This window comes from Macrobrachium rosenbergii, chromosome 21 (assembly GCF_040412425.1).
Source record: "Macrobrachium rosenbergii isolate ZJJX-2024 chromosome 21, ASM4041242v1, whole genome shotgun sequence".
Lineage (NCBI taxonomy): Eukaryota > Metazoa > Arthropoda > Malacostraca > Decapoda > Palaemonidae > Macrobrachium > Macrobrachium rosenbergii.
This window is the reverse complement of record NC_089761.1, coordinates 37,458,814-37,482,674: the sequence shown is the minus strand read 5'-3', so window position 1 is coordinate 37,482,674 and position 23,861 is coordinate 37,458,814. Positions and strand designations below refer to the sequence as shown.

General features: G+C 35.9%; 2 protein-coding genes across 4 annotated transcripts in view; one reads left to right on the top strand and one right to left on the bottom strand.

The window, feature by feature from the left end:
• Window positions 1-23,861, bottom strand: part of LOC136849951 (TBC1 domain family member 31) — a 203,547-nt gene that overhangs the window by 8,880 nt on the left and 170,806 nt on the right. Inside the window, exons 1-9 of one of the 3 annotated variants that reach the window (XM_067123473.1) lie at window positions 8,471-8,592; window positions 6,848-6,969; window positions 6,405-6,504; window positions 3,942-4,076; window positions 3,496-3,611; window positions 2,941-3,116; window positions 2,624-2,772; window positions 2,243-2,399; window positions 1,704-1,800 (exon numbers count right to left, since the gene is read on the bottom strand). In XM_067123473.1, coding sequence (XP_066979574.1) covers window positions 1,704-1,800; window positions 2,243-2,399; window positions 2,624-2,772; window positions 2,941-3,116; window positions 3,496-3,611; window positions 3,942-4,076; window positions 6,405-6,496 — 922 coding nt within the window. In that variant the 5' untranslated portion in view covers window positions 6,497-6,504; window positions 6,848-6,969; window positions 8,471-8,592. Of the gene's footprint in view, window positions 1-1,703; window positions 1,801-2,242; window positions 2,400-2,623; window positions 2,773-2,940; window positions 3,117-3,495; window positions 3,612-3,941; window positions 4,077-6,404; window positions 6,505-6,847; window positions 6,970-8,470; window positions 8,593-23,861 lie in introns of those variants that run through there. The other 2 variants (XM_067123474.1, XM_067123475.1) reach the window with 2 other exon arrangements.
• On the top strand, window positions 8,958-23,250 carry LOC136849950 (protein suppressor of hairy wing-like). The gene is made up of 14 exons (XM_067123472.1): window positions 8,958-9,092; window positions 11,018-11,095; window positions 11,275-11,385; window positions 12,159-12,303; window positions 13,388-13,471; window positions 15,379-15,573; window positions 16,132-16,334; window positions 17,436-17,502; window positions 17,633-17,859; window positions 19,004-19,148; window positions 19,475-19,593; window positions 19,846-20,003; window positions 21,003-21,186; window positions 21,811-23,250. The coding sequence occupies exons 1-14, from the start codon at window positions 9,060-9,062 to the stop codon at window positions 22,882-22,884; spliced, it is 2,823 nt and encodes a 940-aa protein (XP_066979573.1). The 5' UTR covers window positions 8,958-9,059; the 3' UTR covers window positions 22,885-23,250.

The following is a 23,861-nucleotide window of genomic DNA, read 5'->3' as shown; positions in this document are numbered from 1 at the left end:
CATGAAATAACAAATGAATGTTGGTTAACTCCCCCCTCTACATTCTTATCCAGGAAAGACTGCAGAGCACAGGGGCAAACTACAGAAACTTGTGGACAGAAACACAAATAGCAATTTGCCCTTGCCCCCACACCCCTCAAATCAAAACAAAACATACATAGGGAACCTAAACAGTAACTTCCCCCCGCAAACATTGGAAAAATAAATAAAAAACAAAGAAACTGCAACAATGGCAGATTGTAAGGTTTCAATAAGCAACAAATGTGTGAGCATGTAATACCCCCTTCTGCAATCTTTAGTCGGAGGGTACAAGTTCACGTTTGGACATGTGGTACGGCCTAGGCTATGCCTTACTTTAGTTGGCATTTCAAAGGAAATATGTACATCCTAACCAGACAAACCTTGACCTAAACCAACCTAGAATGCCTTGCCCTTACCTGGCAGGGTGGGGACTTTGCCCCCTCGACCCTGCCAAGCCAGAGATCTTTACCGCAAATACGAACATGTGACCTGGCGTATGCTACTGCTACAACATAACAATAATTAAGTACGAAAATGCTTTGTTTTGCATACCCAATAGAACATGACCTAACCACACGGACCTTGACCTAACCTAACCTAAGGTGCCATACTCTTACCTGTTCGGGGGCTTCAAACATGCCTACATGGCCTGGGTTAGGCTACTGCCAAGCAAAAATATGCACCATGCAATATCAACACAAGACATGAAATGCATGTTTTAACTAATTCGAAATCACTGAGGTCTGAATCATCGGGATGCAACAGCATTTTTTTTTTTAGGTTATTTATGGAGGGGCAGTTCTGGGAATACTGCTTTTCCCTTCATGCATAAATTTCACTGTCCCAACATTGTACATAGAACAGGGGTCAGAGAAATCTCCCAACCGGGCCTCCTGGTACAAGAAATGAGCAAATTCATTGCTTAGTTTAGTAAAATCTAAGATTTGGAAATGACAGCTTTTGAACTGTCTTGAAGTCATCCACACTTTTTGTCTTGGTAAACACCAGTGCCAAGTCCATCCATTTTGGAGAATGAAGCAATACAGAACGACCTGACCTGGGTTGGAGCATGGGTCTGTGAATCATATTGACAATAACCGATTTTGACTGGTTGGATTAAAGAAACCAATAGGCATAGGGCAATGTGCGGGCCATCCAAGGTCATGATTGGCCTGCAACCTGGATTAACGGCAATGTGGGAGACACACAACGGAAACCTCTGCAACACCAACTGGTAATAAAATTGAAGCATATGTCCGCAACACCAACTGGTAATAAAATTGAAGCATATGATAAACTTAAAGAAATAAAAAAGGTAATTTCCCTTATGTTATCCATAGCTAACCACTAGGAAAGAATCAAATTTCCTGTGACTGAATTCAGAGCGTCCGGGGCAACACATGGCGGTCACTAAGAACTACGGGGGAGCAGTGCTGCGTGACACCAGTCATGTCAAGTGAATACTTTGAAAAAGTTGGGCTTCGAGGAAAAATTTGTTGAGGATCAAACTGATGGAATTTAACTAGGTAACATGCTTTTCGGGTGGTATGGATCATAAAGAGTAACTTTTATTCTGTTGCTCTTTTCACTAGGAGGCCAAATAATCAATGTGCTCCTGTCTCCCTACTCTGCCTACTACCCAAATAAGAGATGTCTAACAAATATACAGGAAATTATCTTACCAATATTGAACCTTTGGGCTCGCAATGTCTTCAGTTTTGTCGATGTAGTAAAATCAATTACCGTAAGTATTCCTGTTGAATTAAGTACAGCTAAAACCTGAAAACAAAATCAAGCACCAAAACATTATTAGGTACATGATAGTGAAAGGATCAATTTTTTGTCCTTCTGTAATCTTGAAAGAAGAACGCATTTGTCAATAATCACACTAGCACTAACAGCTGAGTGCTAATCTTATTTTACTGACAATGCCAGCATGATTTCCTAAATTAATCATCAAATCTCTGAGCTGGGTAAAACCCATCTTAGAACTAAGGACCTTCAATGGACTTCAGTCTCAAGCTAACAGGTATCACAGAAAACCCTTAACTAATAGCATGATATATCTCTGTGGAGTCCTCAACACTTCATTAACTTCTCCATTCAAGAACTTTAAAAATACTTTTCTAGCAGCCATTCAACTGGCTTTAATTATGTTCTAATGAAGGTTTTCCTACATTACAATATGCTGTTTATGAACAGTAATATGTTTATCACAAACCTGGAAATACCGCGGATGAATGGCAGGTAGAAAGGTGACTCGGAAGACATCGGTACAAGAGGCGGGTAACTGTACCACCTGAGCAACTGAACGATTTATGAGAGAGTATGTTACAAGAAGATGACTCTTCCCACCGCCAACAAGCCACTCTCCTCCACTACCCATAAGTTCAGAATATATTAGAAGACAAATTACAAGCAAGGATATTTCAACATATACTGTATTATTCTTTTGGTCTTGAAAACAATAATATGACCATGACAGAAATGCAGATATAATTTTGGGAAGGTAAGAACCATCATTTATTTAGCAACAGCCATGTGTGAGAAGTGCTTTGAAGGAAAAAACGTTCAATATTGACAATAAAAAATGGGATCTTACCTTGACAGAGCATAAGCAGTAAAATCCAGTTGTAATCCTTCAGGAGGATGAATGGTAATCTGCTGAGACCTGTTTTGGCTTGGCCATATGAGAATGCCACCTGTCACAAAGCTGACAACAAGTTCATCTCGCTGCCACACGTGACCAGCCTGTGGTATTCAAATATTTCAGGAGTTACTCTTCTTAAAACGAGACAAGATCATATACCCTTCATTTTAATCCATGCCATGATAAAACGATTTAAAATGAACCAAGGATAAACATAAAACCTATAAAAGATATTTTTCAATGGACACCCACTGCAATATAATACTTACCCATTTCACAGGGACGATTTCCTCTAACCGTAATCTGCTAGTAAGATTAAGTGAAGGCCAAGACCACAGGAGAACTTCATCTGAATTATACGAGATAACCAAAGGTGAGCGGGCTCCTGAATGAATTCCTTCCACTGGAAATGTGTGCCCTATCATCTGCATGACACTTCCATCATCTTAAAAATGAAAGTCAACAAAAATAAATAGATGCAGCACCATATCATTACTGGGTACATGATGCACAACCATGTTATAAGATTAATAGTACACATACAGCTCTACTGTCATTATAAGATTAGCTTACTGTTGTAAACTATCCCCAACTTACAACCTACCTGTACTAAGTGCATACCACCCCCACAATTACAAAGAGCAAAAAAATAAAAAAAAAGTATAAAACAGCACAATTATACTAGAAAAAGGGGCTGTGCTCATAGCCAAGCACTGTACATTTTCACATGCAGTGAAATACAAGTAGCTAGATGATAACATCTTTCAACACCAATATATATTCTTTATACTCAAAAGAGCATACAGGAAAAATAAATTACTTACTGACATCAAGTCTGTATAAACTACTCGATTCTGTTGCTATGAAGAGAACATTTTCCTGGTAAGGATGAAATGCCAGTGTTGTACATGGTTCCACAGTCTTTTTTAGTAAGTAATACCTGAAACAAGAATTCCAAGTACTTAACTCAGGTTTACAGACCAACATATAAACAGATTTGAAAAAGGGAATGAAATGTTTTCTGAATCTAAGAGATGGTCAGTATCTAACCACCCAGCAAATTAATAAAAACATAGAGCAATGTAGTATTCATTATGTTCTTGAGTTTTGCTAAAAGCAACAGTTATCTTTGGAACTGTTACTTTCTACATTCTTTAATAATTCATATATTAATGTGAATTTAAAGTAAACATATTGAGACTTTCACAGATGTTTCTCTTGTAGAGTGAAATGATGAAGAAAATACATTACTAAAAATGGCAATTCTTACCGGTTTTCAACAAGGTGTATGACAAATACTAAATTGGAGCCAGGTTCTCCTGAGGTGACTACAGCCATATAAGTACAATGGCAGCTAATTGCAGTGGTCTGGGATATGCCAGAACCCACCACTTCCAACAAAGTTCTGAAACAGAAAAGCATCCCATTAGCACTCTGAGAGTTTCCAACAAGTCCAGTGGTCAAACATGTAGTGGGACACTCCTCTGCATCCTTATCAAAATTTCTCAACTTCGAAACAACATTTTTTACATTCAGTCAGATGATAAGCCAAGTATCAAAAATAGTTAATTCATTTATGGCTAAAAACTACATGGACATGCAACAAATACAAAATTTAATAGAAAATTTATAATTCCACCTGCATCAACCTAAAATTAAATGTAGAATATAAAAAGAAACAACCAAAAATAAAAACAGAATAAAATACAATGAAAGGATACTATTTTTTTGTAACTATAGTAATACATAATCTAATAAAAAACTTATAAATTTTCATAATAAAATTTATTTGGATAATTGTTTGGCACACACTGTGACCAGGGCATATTATGGTCAATGAAATCTAAATACAGATCTGAGTTTATGCATCGTTTCATTGTTGCACTAAATAATGGGAAGCCTCCTGAAGAATTCAAGAAAGAATATAACTTCAAGGATATGATATAGTCACTAGCTGCTGGCTGGAATAGTCGAGAAAAGTACGCCTCAAGGTAGCTGGCATAACCTATGGCCAAGCTTGATGTTTCAGGAAGACGAAGGTAAAGAAGCCGACTTCTGTGGATTTAGAGTTTCGAATGAAAAGGCTTTGGTTAGGGAATTGATAGAGTATGCTAGGAATATGCCAAACCCAAATTGTCTTGAAATAACAAGAGATTACAGAAGAAAGCATTGAGGAATGGATAACTATCGATAATGAAGAGCCTGCTGTTTATCAGCCAACTGATCAAGAAATACTGGAGATGGTAAAACAAGGTGACAAGGAGGATGTAATTAAACTGAGTGAAGACGAAACCGAAGATGTGGAAGAGAGAATTTCTACAGATGAGGGTATCCAGCTGACAAGAGATTTAATCGAAGGACTGGAGCAAAGGGATTTTACAACTGAACAAGAAATCAAGTCTGTTTATCTGATACAAACAAAATTAATTAGGGAGAAGCCCAAGTACCAAAAGCCAGCTACCCTGCAACAATGGTTGAAGGAGATTCATTCCAGTGCAGGAAAATCCACTTCCCTGCACCTTGTCTACCCCTGATGTTCAAGTGGGAATACCAACAGGTTCTATATATATAGGCCTACACATTCGATATAAGCCTACTACAACACATTATGTATATATCTTTTGATTTTAGGCTATTTTAGCCTTTGCATTGCTTTACAGAATAAATACCTTGTTTGGAAGCATTAATGATTGTTTTGTTTCCTGTTTGACGCTTTTACCTTTGGTGTTAATGATCCCATTAGTGAATGTTTAGTATTCATTTTCCTCAAACGATGGCATTGCGCTTTGTTTATTTTTTTGAGGGCAAAGAGTCAAATGCACTAATAATCGCCGAAATTCATTCTTTATTTTTGTCCTCTCATTACTTTACAATCAAAATAAATGGCGAAGAAACTAATAGCAATAATTATGAAGATAGTGAATTTAGGATATGAACGTCACCGATAACATTCAGAGAAAAGTTAAGTTTGTACTGTTGTTGACTTACACTCAGGCTAACTTGGGAATGTAGGCTAAATGCGTTATATAAAGTACGGTATGAAGAAGAGTCCAAAGATGTCAAATATATAGGTTATAAAATGATAAAGTGAAAATATATGAGTAATAAAATAATAAAAAGTGGTGTAAGAACTTCGCCAAGTAGTAGGCTAAATTGGCAAATAGGATATTTCTTATGGAATTAGCTTGCAAGATTATTTTTACATAGGGGCTTCATGTTTTATGGATGTATTCTATTTTCTGGAGAAGGGGAATAAATGACAGGTTGGTGATCTGACCTAACTAGTTGCTTTCACAACCTATCTGCGTCCCTTCTCTTCCTATACTAACGAACTTAAGCAGAAAGTCCTTCGCAGGTCCCTACCTCATTCCTAGAGAACCTGGTGTTCTTAGCCTTGGTTCCAGTGGAAGACATCCAAGAAAAATAAATGTGCAATACCGTGATGGCAGCAGACACTCATGAAATACCAATAAACACATACACAATGACAGCAAGGAGAATTCTGACAAGCTAAAACATTCCAAGCACACCTGGTGGAGAACAGGTGTACTAGACGGTCATCCAGGCATCCATCTGATCTTTTGTTTGAATACCCACTCACCTGGAGATATAAGCTATCTTTATTTAGGCAAGATTCATCCCAAATAAAATACATGACTCTTATACCATTAACAGATAACAAAATTACTGAGTCTTCTCTTCAAAATAGATAACCTGCAGGTAGAGTACTTACGTTAATTTATCCGATGTTTTGAGCACGTCCAAATTGAAATCTGTGGGCCATATTTGGCCAGTTATGTCATCTAATATTACTTGGCCCCTCATGGCAGCTACTAGATCCAAAACAGAAAAAAGGAGCAATACAATAAAAACATATCACGAGTTACTCATGAAAATCATTTGTGTTTATACAGTTAATAGCAGAATTACAAAGCATCTGACATAAACTAAATGTTTTTTCCATTTCATATAGTACCCAATCAAGTAGGAAGGTAGGTTAACTCGAGTGGCAAATGTGAAGGCAGTGGAATAACTTTGGTATTTAAAAGGTAAAATATTATTCAAATACTGTATAATACACTAAGGCTTCATTAAACCACATTAACTTTTTTTTTCTTCATTCACTAAGCCAGTCGAAAATTCCTGGAAAGTTACTTGCAACTACCAAATACTTACCATACTTTTACAATTAGGAAGACGGCCGAGAGATGTTGCCACAAGCCAGCTGGATGATAAAACACCCAACTCTCATTCTAACGTAATGCTTCTGAGAAGCACACTACTTGCATTATTGAATCCTGTAATTATTTATGAAAAAATATAATCAGTCTATGGGATACAGGGACTCATTACATTTTAAAGTACACTGCAATAAGACAATGTCCTCAAAATTTACCTAGAAAAATTTCTAAAGCTTTATGTACACTACTTTATGTAAAAATTAAGGGCTATTTAAACCAACTGCTGTTCTTGGGTTGACACCTTCCAATGTTCAGTCAAAAGAATATTTTTAAGGTTCCACTAAATCTTAAAATTAAGTAACATAAATAACAGTCACGACTAGCCCACAATAGAAAAACCATTCAAATTTTCAATACTGAATATAGGAATAAACTAATAGCCAACAAATATTTATGAGATGTAATGAGATGTGGAGATGCAGAACATTTCAGTGAGGTATACATAATTTTTCTAGTATTTCTTTGTACTTTAGTTTGCAAAATTACAATTATAGCTGACATACTATCATAAAAGATAAGAGTTAAATCCAACAGCAATCCCTGGGTATATTTATGAGCAAATATATAAAAAGACGTTCTGGGACAGGGAGGTGCAGTACATTCCCACGTGAAATCTCAAGTCACACTGATATTCCTCTATCCCATACTGAGGTAGTAGTATTGTTACCAAAGAGTTGCCATAAGTTATTTATGGCCCACTGAAGCAATTTTAACATTATTCCTGCAAAATTCATTGAACTGTATGGCACGAAATACCGATTCTTACCAGAGGCACTCTATAGCTACTATTGTGCCTCAAATGACCATGCCCGTCCAGTAAGAGTTAATATAATATACCTACTCATCAGTAACAGGCAATAGTTTAACTTGCAGATTAAAGGTTGCTAAACCTGGTACTGTACAGGGAATGGCCTGGCCTACCATCGTGCAATATGGCCAAAACTAGCCGAGGCTATGGTACTATACTCTTATGAGGCTACTGTCCAATCTGTCTTGGCTGATTTGATGTTAAAACACCCAAGCTTTCTCCCATAAGAACAAAAAAAACAGGAGAGGCCTATCTGTCAGATTCGCAAATGCTCATAATTCTGAGAGACGCCTACCTAGTCTAGCCTATAACCTAGCCTATAGGCTGACATAACCTGGTTGTAAGCACTTAAGATACCTATTAATTCTCAATAGTGTTAAAACTGCTAATCTTTACGCACTGTTATCTGTTTATTATATAGTTGTTCATACACACCTATAAAAGGTTACATCCAAAATGGGGTCTGTATAATGTATGGACTAGCTATGGACGGGACCCTAGTCATAGTGGGTTACACAAGCCTAACAGGTTACCTAACCACTCGGTACGCTGTCTTAAGGTCCTAAAACGTTGCTATTGAGGATCAAGCAAGCCGTATGCAAGCACGGGCTCTTGTTCCCAGAACAGCCCTTTAAAAATAGTCGGTTGCGGTGTTCCGCTCTTTAAACTTTACACTGTCATAAATTAAATCATACTACAATTACCATACACTAAAAATGTCTTTTATTTAAACTCTATAAAGAAATTTACCTTTAAGAAACTCTGTAGTTGTATTAATCACAGACAGCAGTATAATAGTCGTAATACAAGTTGCCGTGGTAATAGAAATGTCAATCGGCCCTTTAAATATCCCGTGTTTGTTTATATTATGGCAAGGATCTCAATGAACAAGGAAGATGAACGATAATCAACTTTTGATACTGCCATTTTTTATAAAAATAAAAGCATTTATTCAGTTTAAATCACAAAATTATTAAAATATACGCGTTTTATCAGCTATTTTAGATATAATTTCATAGTTCCATGCTATTAAAACTTTAATTTTATGGGATTACTCCCATCCATTAGTTCATTCACAGATTTTGCTTTCGAGTCATTGGTTGGAGGGTCAAATAAAGAACTGATTGTTGAAAATAAATTTCTTTTGCTTTTCGACTGACAAAATTATCGCATTATGAGCAGATTATAACAAAATTCATTGAATGCCTTGATACATTATTTAATTGTAGTGACTTTCGATAACCACACCGACGTAAGCACAATGGCTCCGCCATTTGCATGCGACTCCGTTTCATAAATTTCGTTAAACATTGGCTCCTAAGAACAATTTCGCTCCACCATGGATTTAAAAGCCATCGGAATAATGAACGAGGTCAGTAATGGAATTTTATGATGGAATTCTTACTCTTAATCGTTGATATAATGCCAGATGAAAAAGGTTTCAAGAAGGACATTTTGATCTTGGGCGTTTTCATATATATTGGGCATATGATGCAATCATTCCATGTCGCACCATGAATGAGGAAGGGTGATCGGGAACCGAGTTGATATATTTGTCATATTAAAAAGAGCAGTGGGCATTTTTGGGAGTGATACCTTGGCTTAGGATTATTAATGAAAGTTCAGACTGCGCTAGGAAAAGCAAGGAATTACAGACCGTGGCTTTGTTAGCCTACCTGTAGGTCCTCAGACACGAGACACATTAGTGTAGCATGTAGGGCATTGGTTGTGGCCCGGTGGATTATATGGCTACCGTTAACTGCTTTGTTTATGTCAGCCTTATTATTGATAAGATATCTTAGGTTATGGTTGAACTTTAAGGACATCAGGCCACTAACGGGCCTACAAGGCTAGGCCTGGCTGAGTAAAGTAGTAAAATGCCGAACCATCGATGGCTTGTATTATCAAAGCCTGGTACAGGCTAAATGCATCCAAAAGTAACGTTATAGCCAGATTTGTCTGGGGTTTTGCCCCACCCCTCTCTTTCCTTTACCCAAAATAGATGGGTACTCATTTTTTTTTTTGAACCAGTAGGTGGCCTAACCTAGGGTAGGAGGTAGTGGGGCTTGAATTATCATTTATGATGCTGTATCCTAAGCTAGCCAGCAGGGCCTGGACTCCCATACCTAACCAAATCAAGGCACTGCAAATTAAATTAAATAAGGTTATGACTCAACCCCCTCAAACTTCACCCAGGATACAAGATTGGGGTTGCATCAAGCTTCTGGACCTCTGATGTAAACTAATCAATGACACCACAACTTTAAATATTAGGATGGTGACCCAACCCAGTTACACCAGACCTTATCTAACCTAGGACATTGGGTCCTACCTCTCCATGGCATCACCCATCCCATACCCTGTCAACTAACATAACCTAGGGCACCAAGTCCTTACTTACCCAGGTCTTGGTGTCACTTTGAAAACGTTCAGTAGACCTTACCTTAATGAAAATCAGAATTTACCAAAATATCCTTGGGATGTTAGGCTCTTCATCCCCACCACTATGCCATAGTATGCTTCATGGCCGTTTGCCATGAAGCATCTTCTCCAACTACTCCTATTGAATCATCTTCTTTCGCTAAATCCTTTACCAAATCCTCCATCATTTTATCACTCCATCTAATCTTCTGATTCCCTCTTGACCTTCTAGCCCAACAGGTTCCACCTAAGTCTCATTCATTCCTTCCTCACTCATCCTTACCACAAGCCCATACCTGGGTATATAAGCCTGAGTGTTTATGCGTAACTCCCACCTCAAACCACCTCAAATTTGGTCCTTTGGCTGAAGAAGTTGTGTGTCAGTGAAGTGAATGGACAGTTCCTTTCCCCTCACGGTGACCGCCCTATAGTCCGAAGGCCCGATAGTCCGAAGGCCCGATAGTCCGAAGGCCCGATAGAAAGTCAGCAGGCCCGACAGTCTGAAGGTCCGATAGTCCGAAAGTCAGAAGGCCCGATAGTCCGACGGACTGTAATCAGCCCCCACCCTCCATAGCTAATACGGCAAAATTGTAACCAGTAAACACCCATAAAAATACCAACCTACGACTATCGAACCTTCGGACTATCGGGCCTTCGGACTAACGGACTGTAATCCCCCTCACTGACATGTTGATAGTTAACTACCATATTATTGAGCTGTAAGGACAACACCGGCTGTAATCCCCATCTAGGTTAAGGGGACTATATGCCAGATGGGCTCTTGCACTTGGGCAAATGATACTTCTTAAAAAATCCGTAGGGTAGTGTACCAAGAAAAATATAAGTATCCTAGAATAAGTTTTTTGTGTTTTGCAGGTGGATGAACTTTTAGGAAAGTTGGACAAACTGCCTGATAAAGTGCGCATCGAAATATTAAAGAAATTGTCACAGAAGGTAAGACTTTGAATTTTTTTTTAAGTAAAATACTGCACATGACATTTAAAAAACCAAGTATAGGATAACATGTTTATGTCTACATACAGTACATAGCAGGCCAGTAACTTATGACATAGACTTGTTCTTACCATAAATGCAAGGATAGGCTGAGTAATTTTATCATTAACTTAATTCAGGTCTCAACTTCAGCCTCCAAACTAAAAGCAGCAAAGAAAAATAAGAGCCAGCCTAGAGAGGCAGCTGTCCATAATTCTGTGTCAGCAGTGCCTCGGATATCTGAAGAAAAGGTAAGTATTTCAGTAAATACTCCACTTTATTTTTACTGTTTATTAAATCAAAGATAGCATCATATTTTCCAGCAGAAATGTGAACAGATATACAATAAAGGTATTAATTAGTATGTATATTTCAGAGAAGTCATGTATACAGTAGTACAGTCAACCCCCCGTATTCGCGTTCTTATGATTCGCGGACTCATGCATTCGCGGGTTTCTCTATGGAACATATCTACCCATAATTTGCGGAAAATTTGCCCATTCGTGGTATTTTTCACTGAGAAATATTCACTAATTACTGTATTTTCATATAATTTTCATGAATAAATGCACTTTTTGTGATAAAACTATTAAAATACTCAGGTATAAGCATTTTTACAGGATTTTTCTTGTGTTAGACTATCAAAATGGGCAGTTCTAAGTGTTTTCAGAGGGGTTTTAAGTATTTGCGGATTTTAGCTATTCACGGGGGGGTGTGGGACGCATCCCCCGCGAATACGGGGGTTCACTGTATATCAGATTTCATGTATTTGATACTCACCATTCTTGGGTCTTCTCTTTCACATTTTACAAACAGTTGAGTGTTAGATTTTGTCATCATAGAATTAAATTGTGAAGTTAAGAAACTAGAGAAGACATTATTTAGGCTAAAGAGAGTGTGCTGCTAATTTTTGTATGAAGCGTATCTTGTCACTTTCAGGGATGATTTTACTGTAAGTTACTTTAAAAATTTGTTTAATTTAGAAACATCTGATTTATACATTTTTTCAAATGTGTTTTTAAAGATTTTAGTGAAGGTGGAAGTGAAGGAGGAGCCAGTGGAAGAAAAAACATGTTCTAGTGCCAATGTGGATCAGCAGACAAATGCAATGGGAGTTCAGTCTGCGTCAAAAAAGCCAAAGAAAACCCTTCCAGAGAGAGTTGTTTCAGGTAAAAGTAAAAAAAAAATTGTATTTCCTTCTAAGATTTTTCCAGTTCATTATTTTCAAGCAGTTTTGTTTAACCTTTTGTCAGCTGCAAACAGAATAGGCAACCACTAGTCGTTGAAACTTATCCCAAATTTTATAACACAGTTGCAGTTTTTTTTTTCATGGCCTTGAGCCTAAAATGGTCTCTGCCAAATTGCTTATCATTACTATGACCATGTTTTTACATCAGGTTTTTGCAGTATGTCTATTGGGTTAGGTATCTCATGAAGTGTTTGCATTTTCTTATGTCTGTTCAGAAAAGATATAATGATGGCACATTTTTGTCTCTTTTTTTTTTTTTTTTTTTAGGTGTAGGAGTTTAAGGAAAAGTGATTTTGATAAGAAATAGAAGGATGGGTAATGTGGAAGTGATAGAGATCATAACGTTACTTTCGCATTTGTCAGAGCAGCGAGTGATGGCAGAGTTCTTTCATAATGATCATTGTGTTTGATATTTTCAAGAAATTTATTATTGGAAATACAGTATTACTGTGCCACAACAATATATGAGGATTGCTTGAAAACAACAAGCAAGATTTTAGAAGGGCCTTTGTTAAACACTGATCTGTAAATTTTAATGTGTAACTATAAATTTTGTTGAATATAGTACTTTTGTTTTTATACTGTACATTATGTTTTATGCCAGATAATTTACTTTTTGGCATTTCTAAGGAACTGCTTAACACGAAGAATCTGTTGATACCTGTTGTTGTAATCTTAGGTTAGATGTAGCAAGTCTTCCTTGTTAGCCAGTATTTAGGTTTTAAGACATCTTGGAATTCATTTTATATGTGCCTTTGCATACTATGTAATCCTCTTACTCTGCTAACTTTGTAATTATATAATTTATAATTTTACTTATTTTACCAGTTTACCCCATTTGTATTGGATAGCTGCATTTTAGACCCATTTTCTTTATGCTATCAGTGATGACATTTACCCTAAGCAACACGTGTGCTTTTACTATTTTATGTTATAAAAATAGGTGTGTGTGTGTGTGATTTGAAATATCATTACCTAGTAAGTAGAGTAACCATCTTTTGCAGGACGTAGGCAGACAAAGAAAGTCGATTATAAGCAGTTATCAGAGTATGGCTTGGATGAAGGTGATGAAGAAAACATTGCCAGCTGTAAGTGAAGGACTGGTATATGTATTCAAATTAGTTTGCATGTGTGAAACCTAAAAGTTGCTTAAATTGTTTCAGAATGTAATACATACCTTTAGTTTTGGTTTTTCTTCCTAAACATTCATAAAACGAGCATATTCCTGCATTATATAAGGATATTAGGGGAGAGCGGTGATGGTTCGGACATTTTTTTTTAATTGCTCTCTAGAAGTCAGAGTTTAAGGAGCAGTGATATCCTTGGCATGTCAATGTGTAGCCTCATCATCCTACATTTACCGGTAAATGTAGCAAGTCGATATTTTACTATACTTGAAGCTATTTATCTTCAATACAAGTTTCAAAATGTCCGAATCATCCCTACCCATGGTGATGATTCGGACAAGAGCATGGGATGATTCGGACAATTATTATAATTGACATTTACCTTCAAGTCAGAAACAGAAATACCATACGAAGTGTTTTATTGAAATAATCATAATCACCTTAAAAGATTAGTCTCTCCCTTAGTGAATGGCAGACAGAAAATCTACGATGTTTGCTGAGAATAAATGTTATAGTAGTCTTAAAGAATATTGAAACCTTCAAAACAAAAACCAAACTTGAAATATCCTTGTCACCAAATTCTTAAATGACCAAAATTTACTTGAAATTATTCTCTCTATGAGTAAAAACCAAACATAAATCGTAACTCAACTTGAAATTTGTTTGCCTAAATATTAAAGTTGGCCTAACGAATATTGTATCCTGCAAAAGAAAAACAAAATTTGAAATACCCTGCTTTCTTTTCATACTCTGCTGAACTGGGTTTGGAAGCACTCCAGTTACTGCCTCTTTACCAATTTGCTTCATCCTCAATTTCTGGAAATTTAAAACTATTAGCAGCAAATTTCTGTGATTATCTTAAATGAGAAACCTGAAATTCATCACCCTCGTCTACATTGCTGATTCATTTGCCTACATATTAGACTTTGCTACCTTTTACTGGATCTATCCCAACAAGAACAAAATCTCCCTCTCTGGGACTTTATCAATAAAAACCACTTCTTTGTCTTCTGTCTCCTCCTCTGAGATGTCAGAAGAATTATTGTTAAGATCGGCTGTCAAGATGATGAAGGTCTTCATCACTTGTCTGGGCCTCTGTATCTAACTTTTTGTATTTTTCTTGCTTTTAATGTTCTTGAGGTATTTCATGCGAGGTGGTTGTGCTTTTAGGTGGTGTAGTTGGCTTTGGCCTATCAGACAAAAGCCCTGGCAAAGTGACTTTCTTGAAAAACATCAGTGTAATATAGGTGAATGCCAATGGAATGGAATCCAGATTTGATATTCACATTTTAATTTGTAATTTGGGGTTCTATGACGGGTTTATGAAGTGCTTTATAGGTAAAGGTAATGAGGGCTAATAAATGCATATACACAAAATATAACTTAATGTTAGTGAGAATCTTTTGTTTCTTTGTTGGAATTCATAATTAGTAAAGGTTTGCTAGGAGGGATGATTCGGACACGTCCGAATCATCCCAACCCCTAGAGTGTCTGAATCATCCCCACAAATCATAACCATTTGATGACACCCTCAACTTCAAACCCTTGCAGATTACAGGCGGGTAATAACATCATCTTTCATAAAGTGCAAATTCACACCCAAAACTCATAATCAGCTCCTTATCATATTTACACCAAAGCTTATTTGCACAAAATTTTTACCCTCAATCCTAAAACAAAGTCCATGTGTCAATGGCGAACAAATATTTCTCAGAGCTGAGGGCCCTCACATTTTCCAGGAAATGTACTGTCCGGACCATCCCACTGTCCGAATCATCACCGCTCTCCCCTATAGTGTTCAGTTTGTGAATGATTTTTACAACCCTAAGGTGACATTTGAATAAACAGTGCTTATTGCATTCTATCAGATGATGATGATGTAGGGAAAGTCCGACCCTTCACCAAAAGAGGCCGAGGTCGCCCCAAGAAGAATTTGGGAGGCGGCTCTGTGGTAACTAGTGTTGCCCAGTCAGACACCAAAGAAGCAGCATCGTCTGTTACTGAAGAAAATATTGTAGCAGGGAATGAAATGAAGAAGCAAGTAGAGAAAAGCATTGTTGAAGGTAAGTTGAAAAAATTAGTAATATGAATTTTAAGAACAGTCTACTTGTTTAGAGAAGAATTCTGTTTTTTGGTATCCTGTGGGAGACCCAGTTGCTTTGTTACCTAATGGTATTTATGATATTGACCTAATGGTATTTGTAATATTGAAACCCATGGCTCATCAAAGAGGATTTCCAAAATTCCTTGCTCTTATTTCTGTCACTTGTTTGACATTAAGTAATCCATCAGTTTTTTAAGCACTGTGCTGTAAAAAAAGCTGATCATTAAAGACTAAGCTTTAATGTTAATAGATTTAAGAGACCCAGACTATTAATTGCTGTAATGGATATGAGAAAACGAAAACAGTTTCCTCTCTGGTGGATTCAGATTGCTTTAGGTGTGTACATTACCCTCATTTTTGTATTTCCTCTTATACCAAGTCCTTATGTGGATTAACAAAAATTAGAATGTGCTGTGTAGATATCCATTGCAGGATGTGAAGACAGCACACTGCATGAAAACATCTGTTTTAGGTAATCCAGATTGCCATTCTCATTAGTACATATCTTTCTTTTTAGGATACTTTGATTTACTTGAGAGTTGCTTGAAAGAGAGTGGCATCAAGGCTGCTGGAGAGAGAGCTGATGAACAAGAAAAGGAGAATGGAAATGAACCGGGTAAACAGTCGTTAGAAGAGGATAATGAAGAAGAACAAAAAAATTCTCCAAAGAAAGTCTTCGTTTTTAATTCGCTAGAGTCTATTAATAATGTTCGTAAAAAGGTATGCACACTGCTATTTTCATCTTATGTCATTCAAATGATGTCCTAGTGGTAGCCTTTGTTCAATATCTTTCCTGTTTTTGACAATTTTCTTTTGGGGAGATGAAGAATTAGGATGGTGAAACTACATGAGAAGAATAATACTAAGATACCATAACATTTTTCATCTTATGAACTAAACAGTACAGTATATGCATAACTTGAGCAAGTAAACTTTAATTTTTTTGACCACAGTTAATGTCCTTGGTAAGGGTATACAGTTTAGCAGTCATGGTTTGTAGGACCTTCCATGCTTAGTGTTGCACATCTCTTTAAGGTGATAGCAGCCCCTACAATGAGTAATTGCATTATAAATAAATAGTCTTTGCTCACTTAGCCCTTATATATCTTAAGCTCCATTTTATTTGATGATGATTCGGTTAATGATATATCTTTAGTCTTTCATCTTGATTAGATTTCCCATGCAAGCCTTTTATATCATTGTGGTTGGTTATTACTATATGCATCAGTTTCGTGCTCGTCACCCTCGTCACTGAATAGTATTTTATTCCAGAATTTAAATATTGGTACCAGTGTAATAACTTCATGAGCATAAATCTAGAAAACAAAGTTTTTTAATGATGAAATTATCTTCATCATCAATAGTTTAACTTTGCTTTTTCTTTTATGGGATTAGATGTGATGTACAGTAAGTTATTCTTTCTCAGCTTTGTCTTTGCGCTTTTTGCGCTTTCCATATCCAAATATCTTACTGTTCTGAATACATGTTCCTCTTCCCTTCTCATCACGTTGTCAAACCATCATAGTTTTTAAGGTCTCAGTTTGCTTTCTAGCCAGTGGACACATCTCTCCACCACTTATTTGCAATGGGAACTTCCCACTACTATGTGGTTGTAAATCTTTGCATTCCACAATCACATCTTTTCAGAATCTCCCCATTCTCCTTTATCTGTGCCTCTGTTTATGCTCCAAAGATTAATACAAGTCTTATGCAGACATTATAGGTTTTTGTTCTCTTCATTAAAGACTGGATAGGACTCAGAAATAATGGTATGTATTTTATTCAGCATCAATACCTTATTGTTAACTTTTATGTTTTCAGAAATCCGGAACTTCAAAATTTAAATGTGATGAATGTGGAAAGATGTACTCATCTTTATCTGTTTTAAGTAAGTAATGGTCAAGATTCTGATTCATTTTAGATGTAAAATACCCACATGTAAAACTTCTTTTGTGCACTTCTGTGAAATTTTAATAATCTAGTATTAGTACTTTATGTTGAAGTTATCATGATTTCAGAAACTCATCAAATTCGACACCGTAAGAAAGAGGATCTTCCCTTTGCTTGTAAGCATTGTGACTTTAAATCGGCATCAAAAATTGAATTGTTTCGTCACTCTTTGAAACATGAGAAAAGTTTGGTCTATGCATGTAACATTTGTGAAAAACAGTTTTCAAGAGATACAGGTCTTCGAGAACATATCCATTACATTCATGCAAAGTCTCAAGTTTTAAAGTGTGGAATAGTAAGTACCATCACTTTATGGCTGTAGTTTGTTTTGCCTGTGCAATTTTGTTCCTTTTGTGCATGTAAGAGCAGTAAACATTATGCCATTTTATAATATATATAAACTCTTAGAATTATGTTTTTCTGTAATCAAATCTTAGCATCATATGTCTATTTAATTGAAAAGCACATTAACTTTATAAGACTGTTGGTCAGATTGAACCAATAATTAAAGAATTTGTGATTTTGTGTATACTGTAATAAAATTAGCTCATATGATTTCATAAGGGAATTTATTCAGGTTTGTAATTATCTGTCCTTCTGTTATCATCTCTTTCAATAACATGTATATCCGACAAGGAAAACTTTACATATTTCAGTGACTAAAATTTCAGTAGCAGCACTTTACGGGTTAACATAAAATGATGGCTGTAGTATGAAATGGAGGCAAATAGTACCATTATGGCAGGGGCTGTTTTGACGTGATATACAAAAAACAGTATAGTGAGAATATCTCAAGGAAACTAAAGGGAATCCAAACTACAATAGATTCAGTTGCTAACCTGGTCAATTATGCTTTTGATTACCATTTATTCCTTTGGTAAAGTTACTTTCTGTTAAAGTTTTCCATCAACAAAACTGTTCTTCCAACTTAGTTTATAAATTTAACTGAAGACATTACTGTATATAGAAACCGCTTAGCCTGTAGGCTGTAATGTGGTGTTGTACCAGTGTTATATCTTTTAGAAATATTTTATAAGAATGTAATTCTTCAAGAATTGTAAAAGTGGGATTGTTGGACTAGAGATCAACTAGTAATTAAGGGGGACATGAGCTGTAAACTTTACAAACAAGAATTTTACAAGAATACAGTATTAGCTGTCAGAAATCTATAGTGAATCCCTAAGTTTTTTTTTTTAGTTTTCATCTTATGAACTTTGGTTTTATACTAATTGCATCTGATTTTCTATTTTCTAAGTTCTTTTCAGTTAATATGGATCTCTCTCTCTCTCTCTCTCTCTCTCTCTCTCTCTCTCTCTCTCTCTCTCTCTCTCTCTCTCTCTCTCTCTCTAACATATGTTATATAACTGGGAATGTGTTATTTTTAAATGTAGCAATTCAGATGAATGAATTAAAATTTTTAATAGACATTTCTTTCTTAGTGCCAGTTCTCAACACATCGCCGAAGTACAATGCGAAACCACCTTCAGACACATCAAGGAACTACACCTGTCATAGCTTGTCCAGTTTGTGGGGTGACGTTTAGATCCAAAACAAATCTGAGAACCCATCTCTTCTCCCATGCAGGTGAACTTGAGTAATCAATTCAGTATTTTATATTTCCCTGTTGTTATTCATGTGAAAGGAGAGTAATATGGCCAGTTATAGTTGTTGCCTAGTTGTGATTTGTCAGTCTTTATACACAGAGAATGTTACGGCAAGACAAACCACTTTGGAGATTTGAATTGTTAGCCTTTGATATACCTTGGCTGACACTGTGTCCACCTGTGTGAGTGGATGTGGTGTGGACCTGGCAAATTGAAGCCAGTTCTAGTCCTCAAAGAGAAAGTAGGCTTATTATCCATTTTTAGTCAAGATTGCCTGCTTATAATGCTAAGCCTACTATATTACAGGGCTGAAGCGATTTGAATGTGATGAATGCGACAAGAAATTTATATCTCGTAATCGAGTCAAAGCTCACAAGTTATACGTTCATGGTCCAAGAGAACATAATTGCCCGTACTGTGAAATGGTAAGGAGAAATTGATTTGAAATTGTATTACAAATTCTGAACAGTACTTCTGTAAGGAGTGTGTGCTATATATTTTTCATTTTATTGTAATTCTGTTTGTATGTTGAAAGCTGATTAGTTATTCTGTTTGTTGTTTGAGAAGCCGATTGTAATTTAATTTGTAGTTTGAAAATGTGGCGTTTAGTATTTGAAAGGACTTTTTGTTACTTTTTATGAAGCCTGAATTACAGTGTGAATTATTTTTGTTTGCAGAAATTTCCAATACGTCATGCTTTAAACCGTCACATATTGGTTCATACAGGGGAAAAGCCATTCCAGTGCTGCTTTTGTGCCTTTACATGCAACACTCAGGGAAATCTCATAAAGCACATTAGGCACGTCCATGAGAAGATAAATTTTACATATAAAGAGTAAGTATAGAATAACAGATTTTTCTATTAATTTTATACTCGTGAATAGCTTGTACGATGTAGAAGTAATTTTCTTAGAATTGGTTTTGATTTTATAAACTAAAAGACATTTTATGTGATGTTGGTTTATATTTGCTTGTATTATAAATGTAGAGGAAGAAATGTTTAGTTTATTTGTTTATTTGTAAACCAAAAACATTTGTAGATTCAACTGAGCTAAAAATTCAAAAGCAAGTTAGAACAGGCAACCTTGATTTTGAGTATTTTGAAATTAACAGACTGGTCTTATGTGTTCGATCATCAGTAAAACAAAGGAAATGTAACAATCTGAATCTTATACATTTGGTCACCAAAGAAAAAACAGTGTTTGGGACGTACTAGTCTGGCCTCTTGAGATTTGTTTACAATTCATGAAAGTTCACAAAAATCAATCCATCAGTGTACAAAAAAATTATACATTTGGTTATATTTGTACTGTAGTGAAAACATATATTAATTTTTCACCTATGTTTACTTCAGCACTGCACATGGGAGGAAGCATAGTCTTCCAATGTAATGGGATTGCTTCACTGTCCACTTACTAAACAAATGCTTTTGGTTTACAAATAAACGTTTCCTCATCTACATTTATAATAAAAGCAAATATAAACCACTTTCATAAAATATGTCTTTTAGTTTATAAAATCAAAACCAGTTCTAAGAAAATTACTTCTATACAATACAAGCTATTCACGAGCATAGAATAAAAGATTTGTTTATAAATTATCAGTGTGAAGGATCCAAATAATTAATTTGGTCCTAAAAATTTTCATTTTTTCAATTCTCTGTGGGAATGAATTGCGTTTCATTTTAGCAGTACCCATTTGTATGTTAGTTTTCTCATTTTAATTATTCCAGTGAAACAGTTTACACTGATAGTATATAAGAGCAAGTGCACAGGCTTGAGATAAGTTTTGTTTCATCATGATGACTTTTTTTTGTTTATCTTGTGCTTCACAGTTTTCTGAGAGAGAGTCGTAAAGAAGACAGCACCTCAAAAGTTGACAGTGTAAATATGGAAAGGATGCAGAAAGAGGGGAAAGATTTTGCTTTCAAAGTTTTCAATACTATAGGAGAGTCAACCGGAGAAACTCTTACTCTTGAGCAGTTGAAAGAAGAAGTACAGAAGAAGAAAGAATCCAAGGTATTTATTCATAAATTTTTTGTTTTTACATAATTATGATTTTATAAGTGCAGTACAGCATTCATGTAGTTTTTGATTAATGTCTAGTTGTGTTCTAGAAATAGATGTTAGTACAATGGCACAATCTATTAACTGACTAGTTTTTTTATATTTCATATAAGTTTTATATTAGGAATATTTTACTGCAGTTGCATTGCATAGCTATAAGACATAGATACCTTTGTATATCTTACATTAATCCTTTGAAGTCTGGTCAGTTTTTGAAGCTTGCTGGAAGCTTATTGAGCAATTTGGTGATGTTTCATTTGTCTATGGAATTTATATCTGATTTCTTGATATGTGAAAGTCAAGGATAGCTGCTGTTGTTAGGTATTAGTCCATAACAGTCCTGTTAATCATATTTGGCCTAAATCACAGTCATGATGTTGACCCAAATCACAGTCATGGTGTGCCTAATTTGATTGATGGGCTTGTATGAAAAATGTTTTGTGATATAAAAACTATATTTTTGCAGCATATTTTTCCCCATAGTTTATCCTTCAGTTCTGCACATGTCTTATAGGATTCTGAACACAAAGTTGACATCTTACTGCAACATATTTACTAAAAGCAAGGGAATTTCAGGTGGCAGCATTGCAGGAACAGCAGTCAAAAAAGAGGCGGAAGATTCTCAAGAAAGCTGTACTTAACAGTGGTGGAAAGGATAAGAAAATTACTGTTTACTCTGTACCTGAAAAGTCAGGGGATGCAGTTACCAAGTCTCCATTAGATGATAACGTGTATGTTGAAGGGGCTTTGTCAGGCCTTGGTGATGATAATTCTTGCTGGTTGACTCATACAGACGAAAATGGGTGTGTTATGTTGATACCTTGGGATGTTTCATTAATTGGGGAGAACGATGAGGGAGAAGAAGAAGATGAAATTGGGGAATGGAGACAAGATCTTCAAGTGGATAAGATTGTTAAAATTGCCAGTACATCTGGCAATATTCCTGTCAATACGCCCAAAGCAGAAGACATTAGCATTGAAAAATTTGGAGAGGACTGTGGTGTAGAGAGCTTAGAATCATCATTTGAAATTGGTAATAATATTAAAAGAAACAAAAAGCCCAAAAATGAAGTTAGGAATGATATCTTTGAAGTAGGAGACCTCTGTGAAATTGTAGATAATGTTAATCCTTTAGTGGGTGATGTAACAGATGGAACTCCGAGATCAGAAAACCTTTCCCAAGACAAGAAAGTGTACAAACAGTACCCTAAAGCTCTACAGGTATTTACAACAGGTGGATCTGTGAATAGTGCTGGTCCTAGTGTTTCAAACTTTGTCCTGCCTGAACGTTACTTAGTGGATGAAGATGGACAAGTCTTACAGCTGACTGGTAATGTTATGGGCACTAATCTCTTTCAGCTGCAAATGGGTGAGGTAGTAAATACCTCAGAATCCCCAGAGGTCACCATAAATAAACTCACGGATAGTGTTTATTCATTGACAAGTCAGTCAGGCAGTGAGAAAGAGGAGACTTTTGTCATCACAACACGAGACAAGTGTGATGAAACTGATATAAAAAGACTTAATAAATTTAAGCCTAAGCAGTTGGATTCTGATGTGAATCTGTTACCTGTGGAAGTTAATGAAGTTGAAGGAGACCAACAGTCAGCGTTAGTTTTAATAGTTGATGCAAATGATGTTGATAAGTAGGAAAATAAAACTTGTCTTACATTGTAGTAAGGGTCATAGGACCTATGGTGTTCTCAAATTCAATACCTGCTGTCCATGTTCCAAACCGATCTTTGAATTTCCTGATTTTATTTTTATAATCATCCTTTAGACAAGTAATAGTTGAACAATAAAAGGAGTTGTTGCAATGAAGTTTTATTCTTCTTGGAGGATGGCTGAATTTGTGTTTGTAAGGTACTCTAACACAGTACCAGTGAGTTCTCTATTGTCTATGTACCAAACACCATATGAAATCTTTGTAGTGTGTATGAATTCAGGCGGGTGAATTTTGAGGATTCTCTAAAGTACAAGTGAGTCTCTCTCTCTCTCTCTCTCTCTCTCTCTCTCTCTCAAAAAAAAAAAAAAAAAATCCAGTTGCCATTTCCAAAGTAACATCAAAATAAAATTTTCTTGTCTGCCCTTCCTGACCACATGCAAAACCATCTCTCTCTCTCTCTCTCTCTCTCTCTCTCTCTCAAAAAAAAAAAAAAAAAAAATCCAGTTGCCATTTCCAAAGCAACATCAAAATAAAATTTTCATGTCTGCCCTTCCCGACCACATGCAAAACATTCTCTCTCTCTCTCTCTCCTCTCATTTTCCTTTCAGAAGAATTCATAATGTACTATAGGGTGATTTTTTCTATGTTTTTATGTATATTTTTCATATAGTTAGATTTTCTGTTGACAATCATCTTTTGAAGTTTTACACTAGCACCAAGGAAGGAAAATTGTCCGCCTGGTTGAACGAGGTATGAAACTTGTAAATATGTAAGAATAACATATAAGACCAGACACGTTAAAGTCAGTGCATGAACTGAAGATGTTTTTGATACATTTTGATATAACTCAGATTCTGTTCATCCTGGTCAGTGAAACGCTTATGATTGAAGATAAGATTTGTGTATGGAATGGATAGATAATTTTTCTAGTCTCTTCATAGTAATTATAGTGTTTTTATTT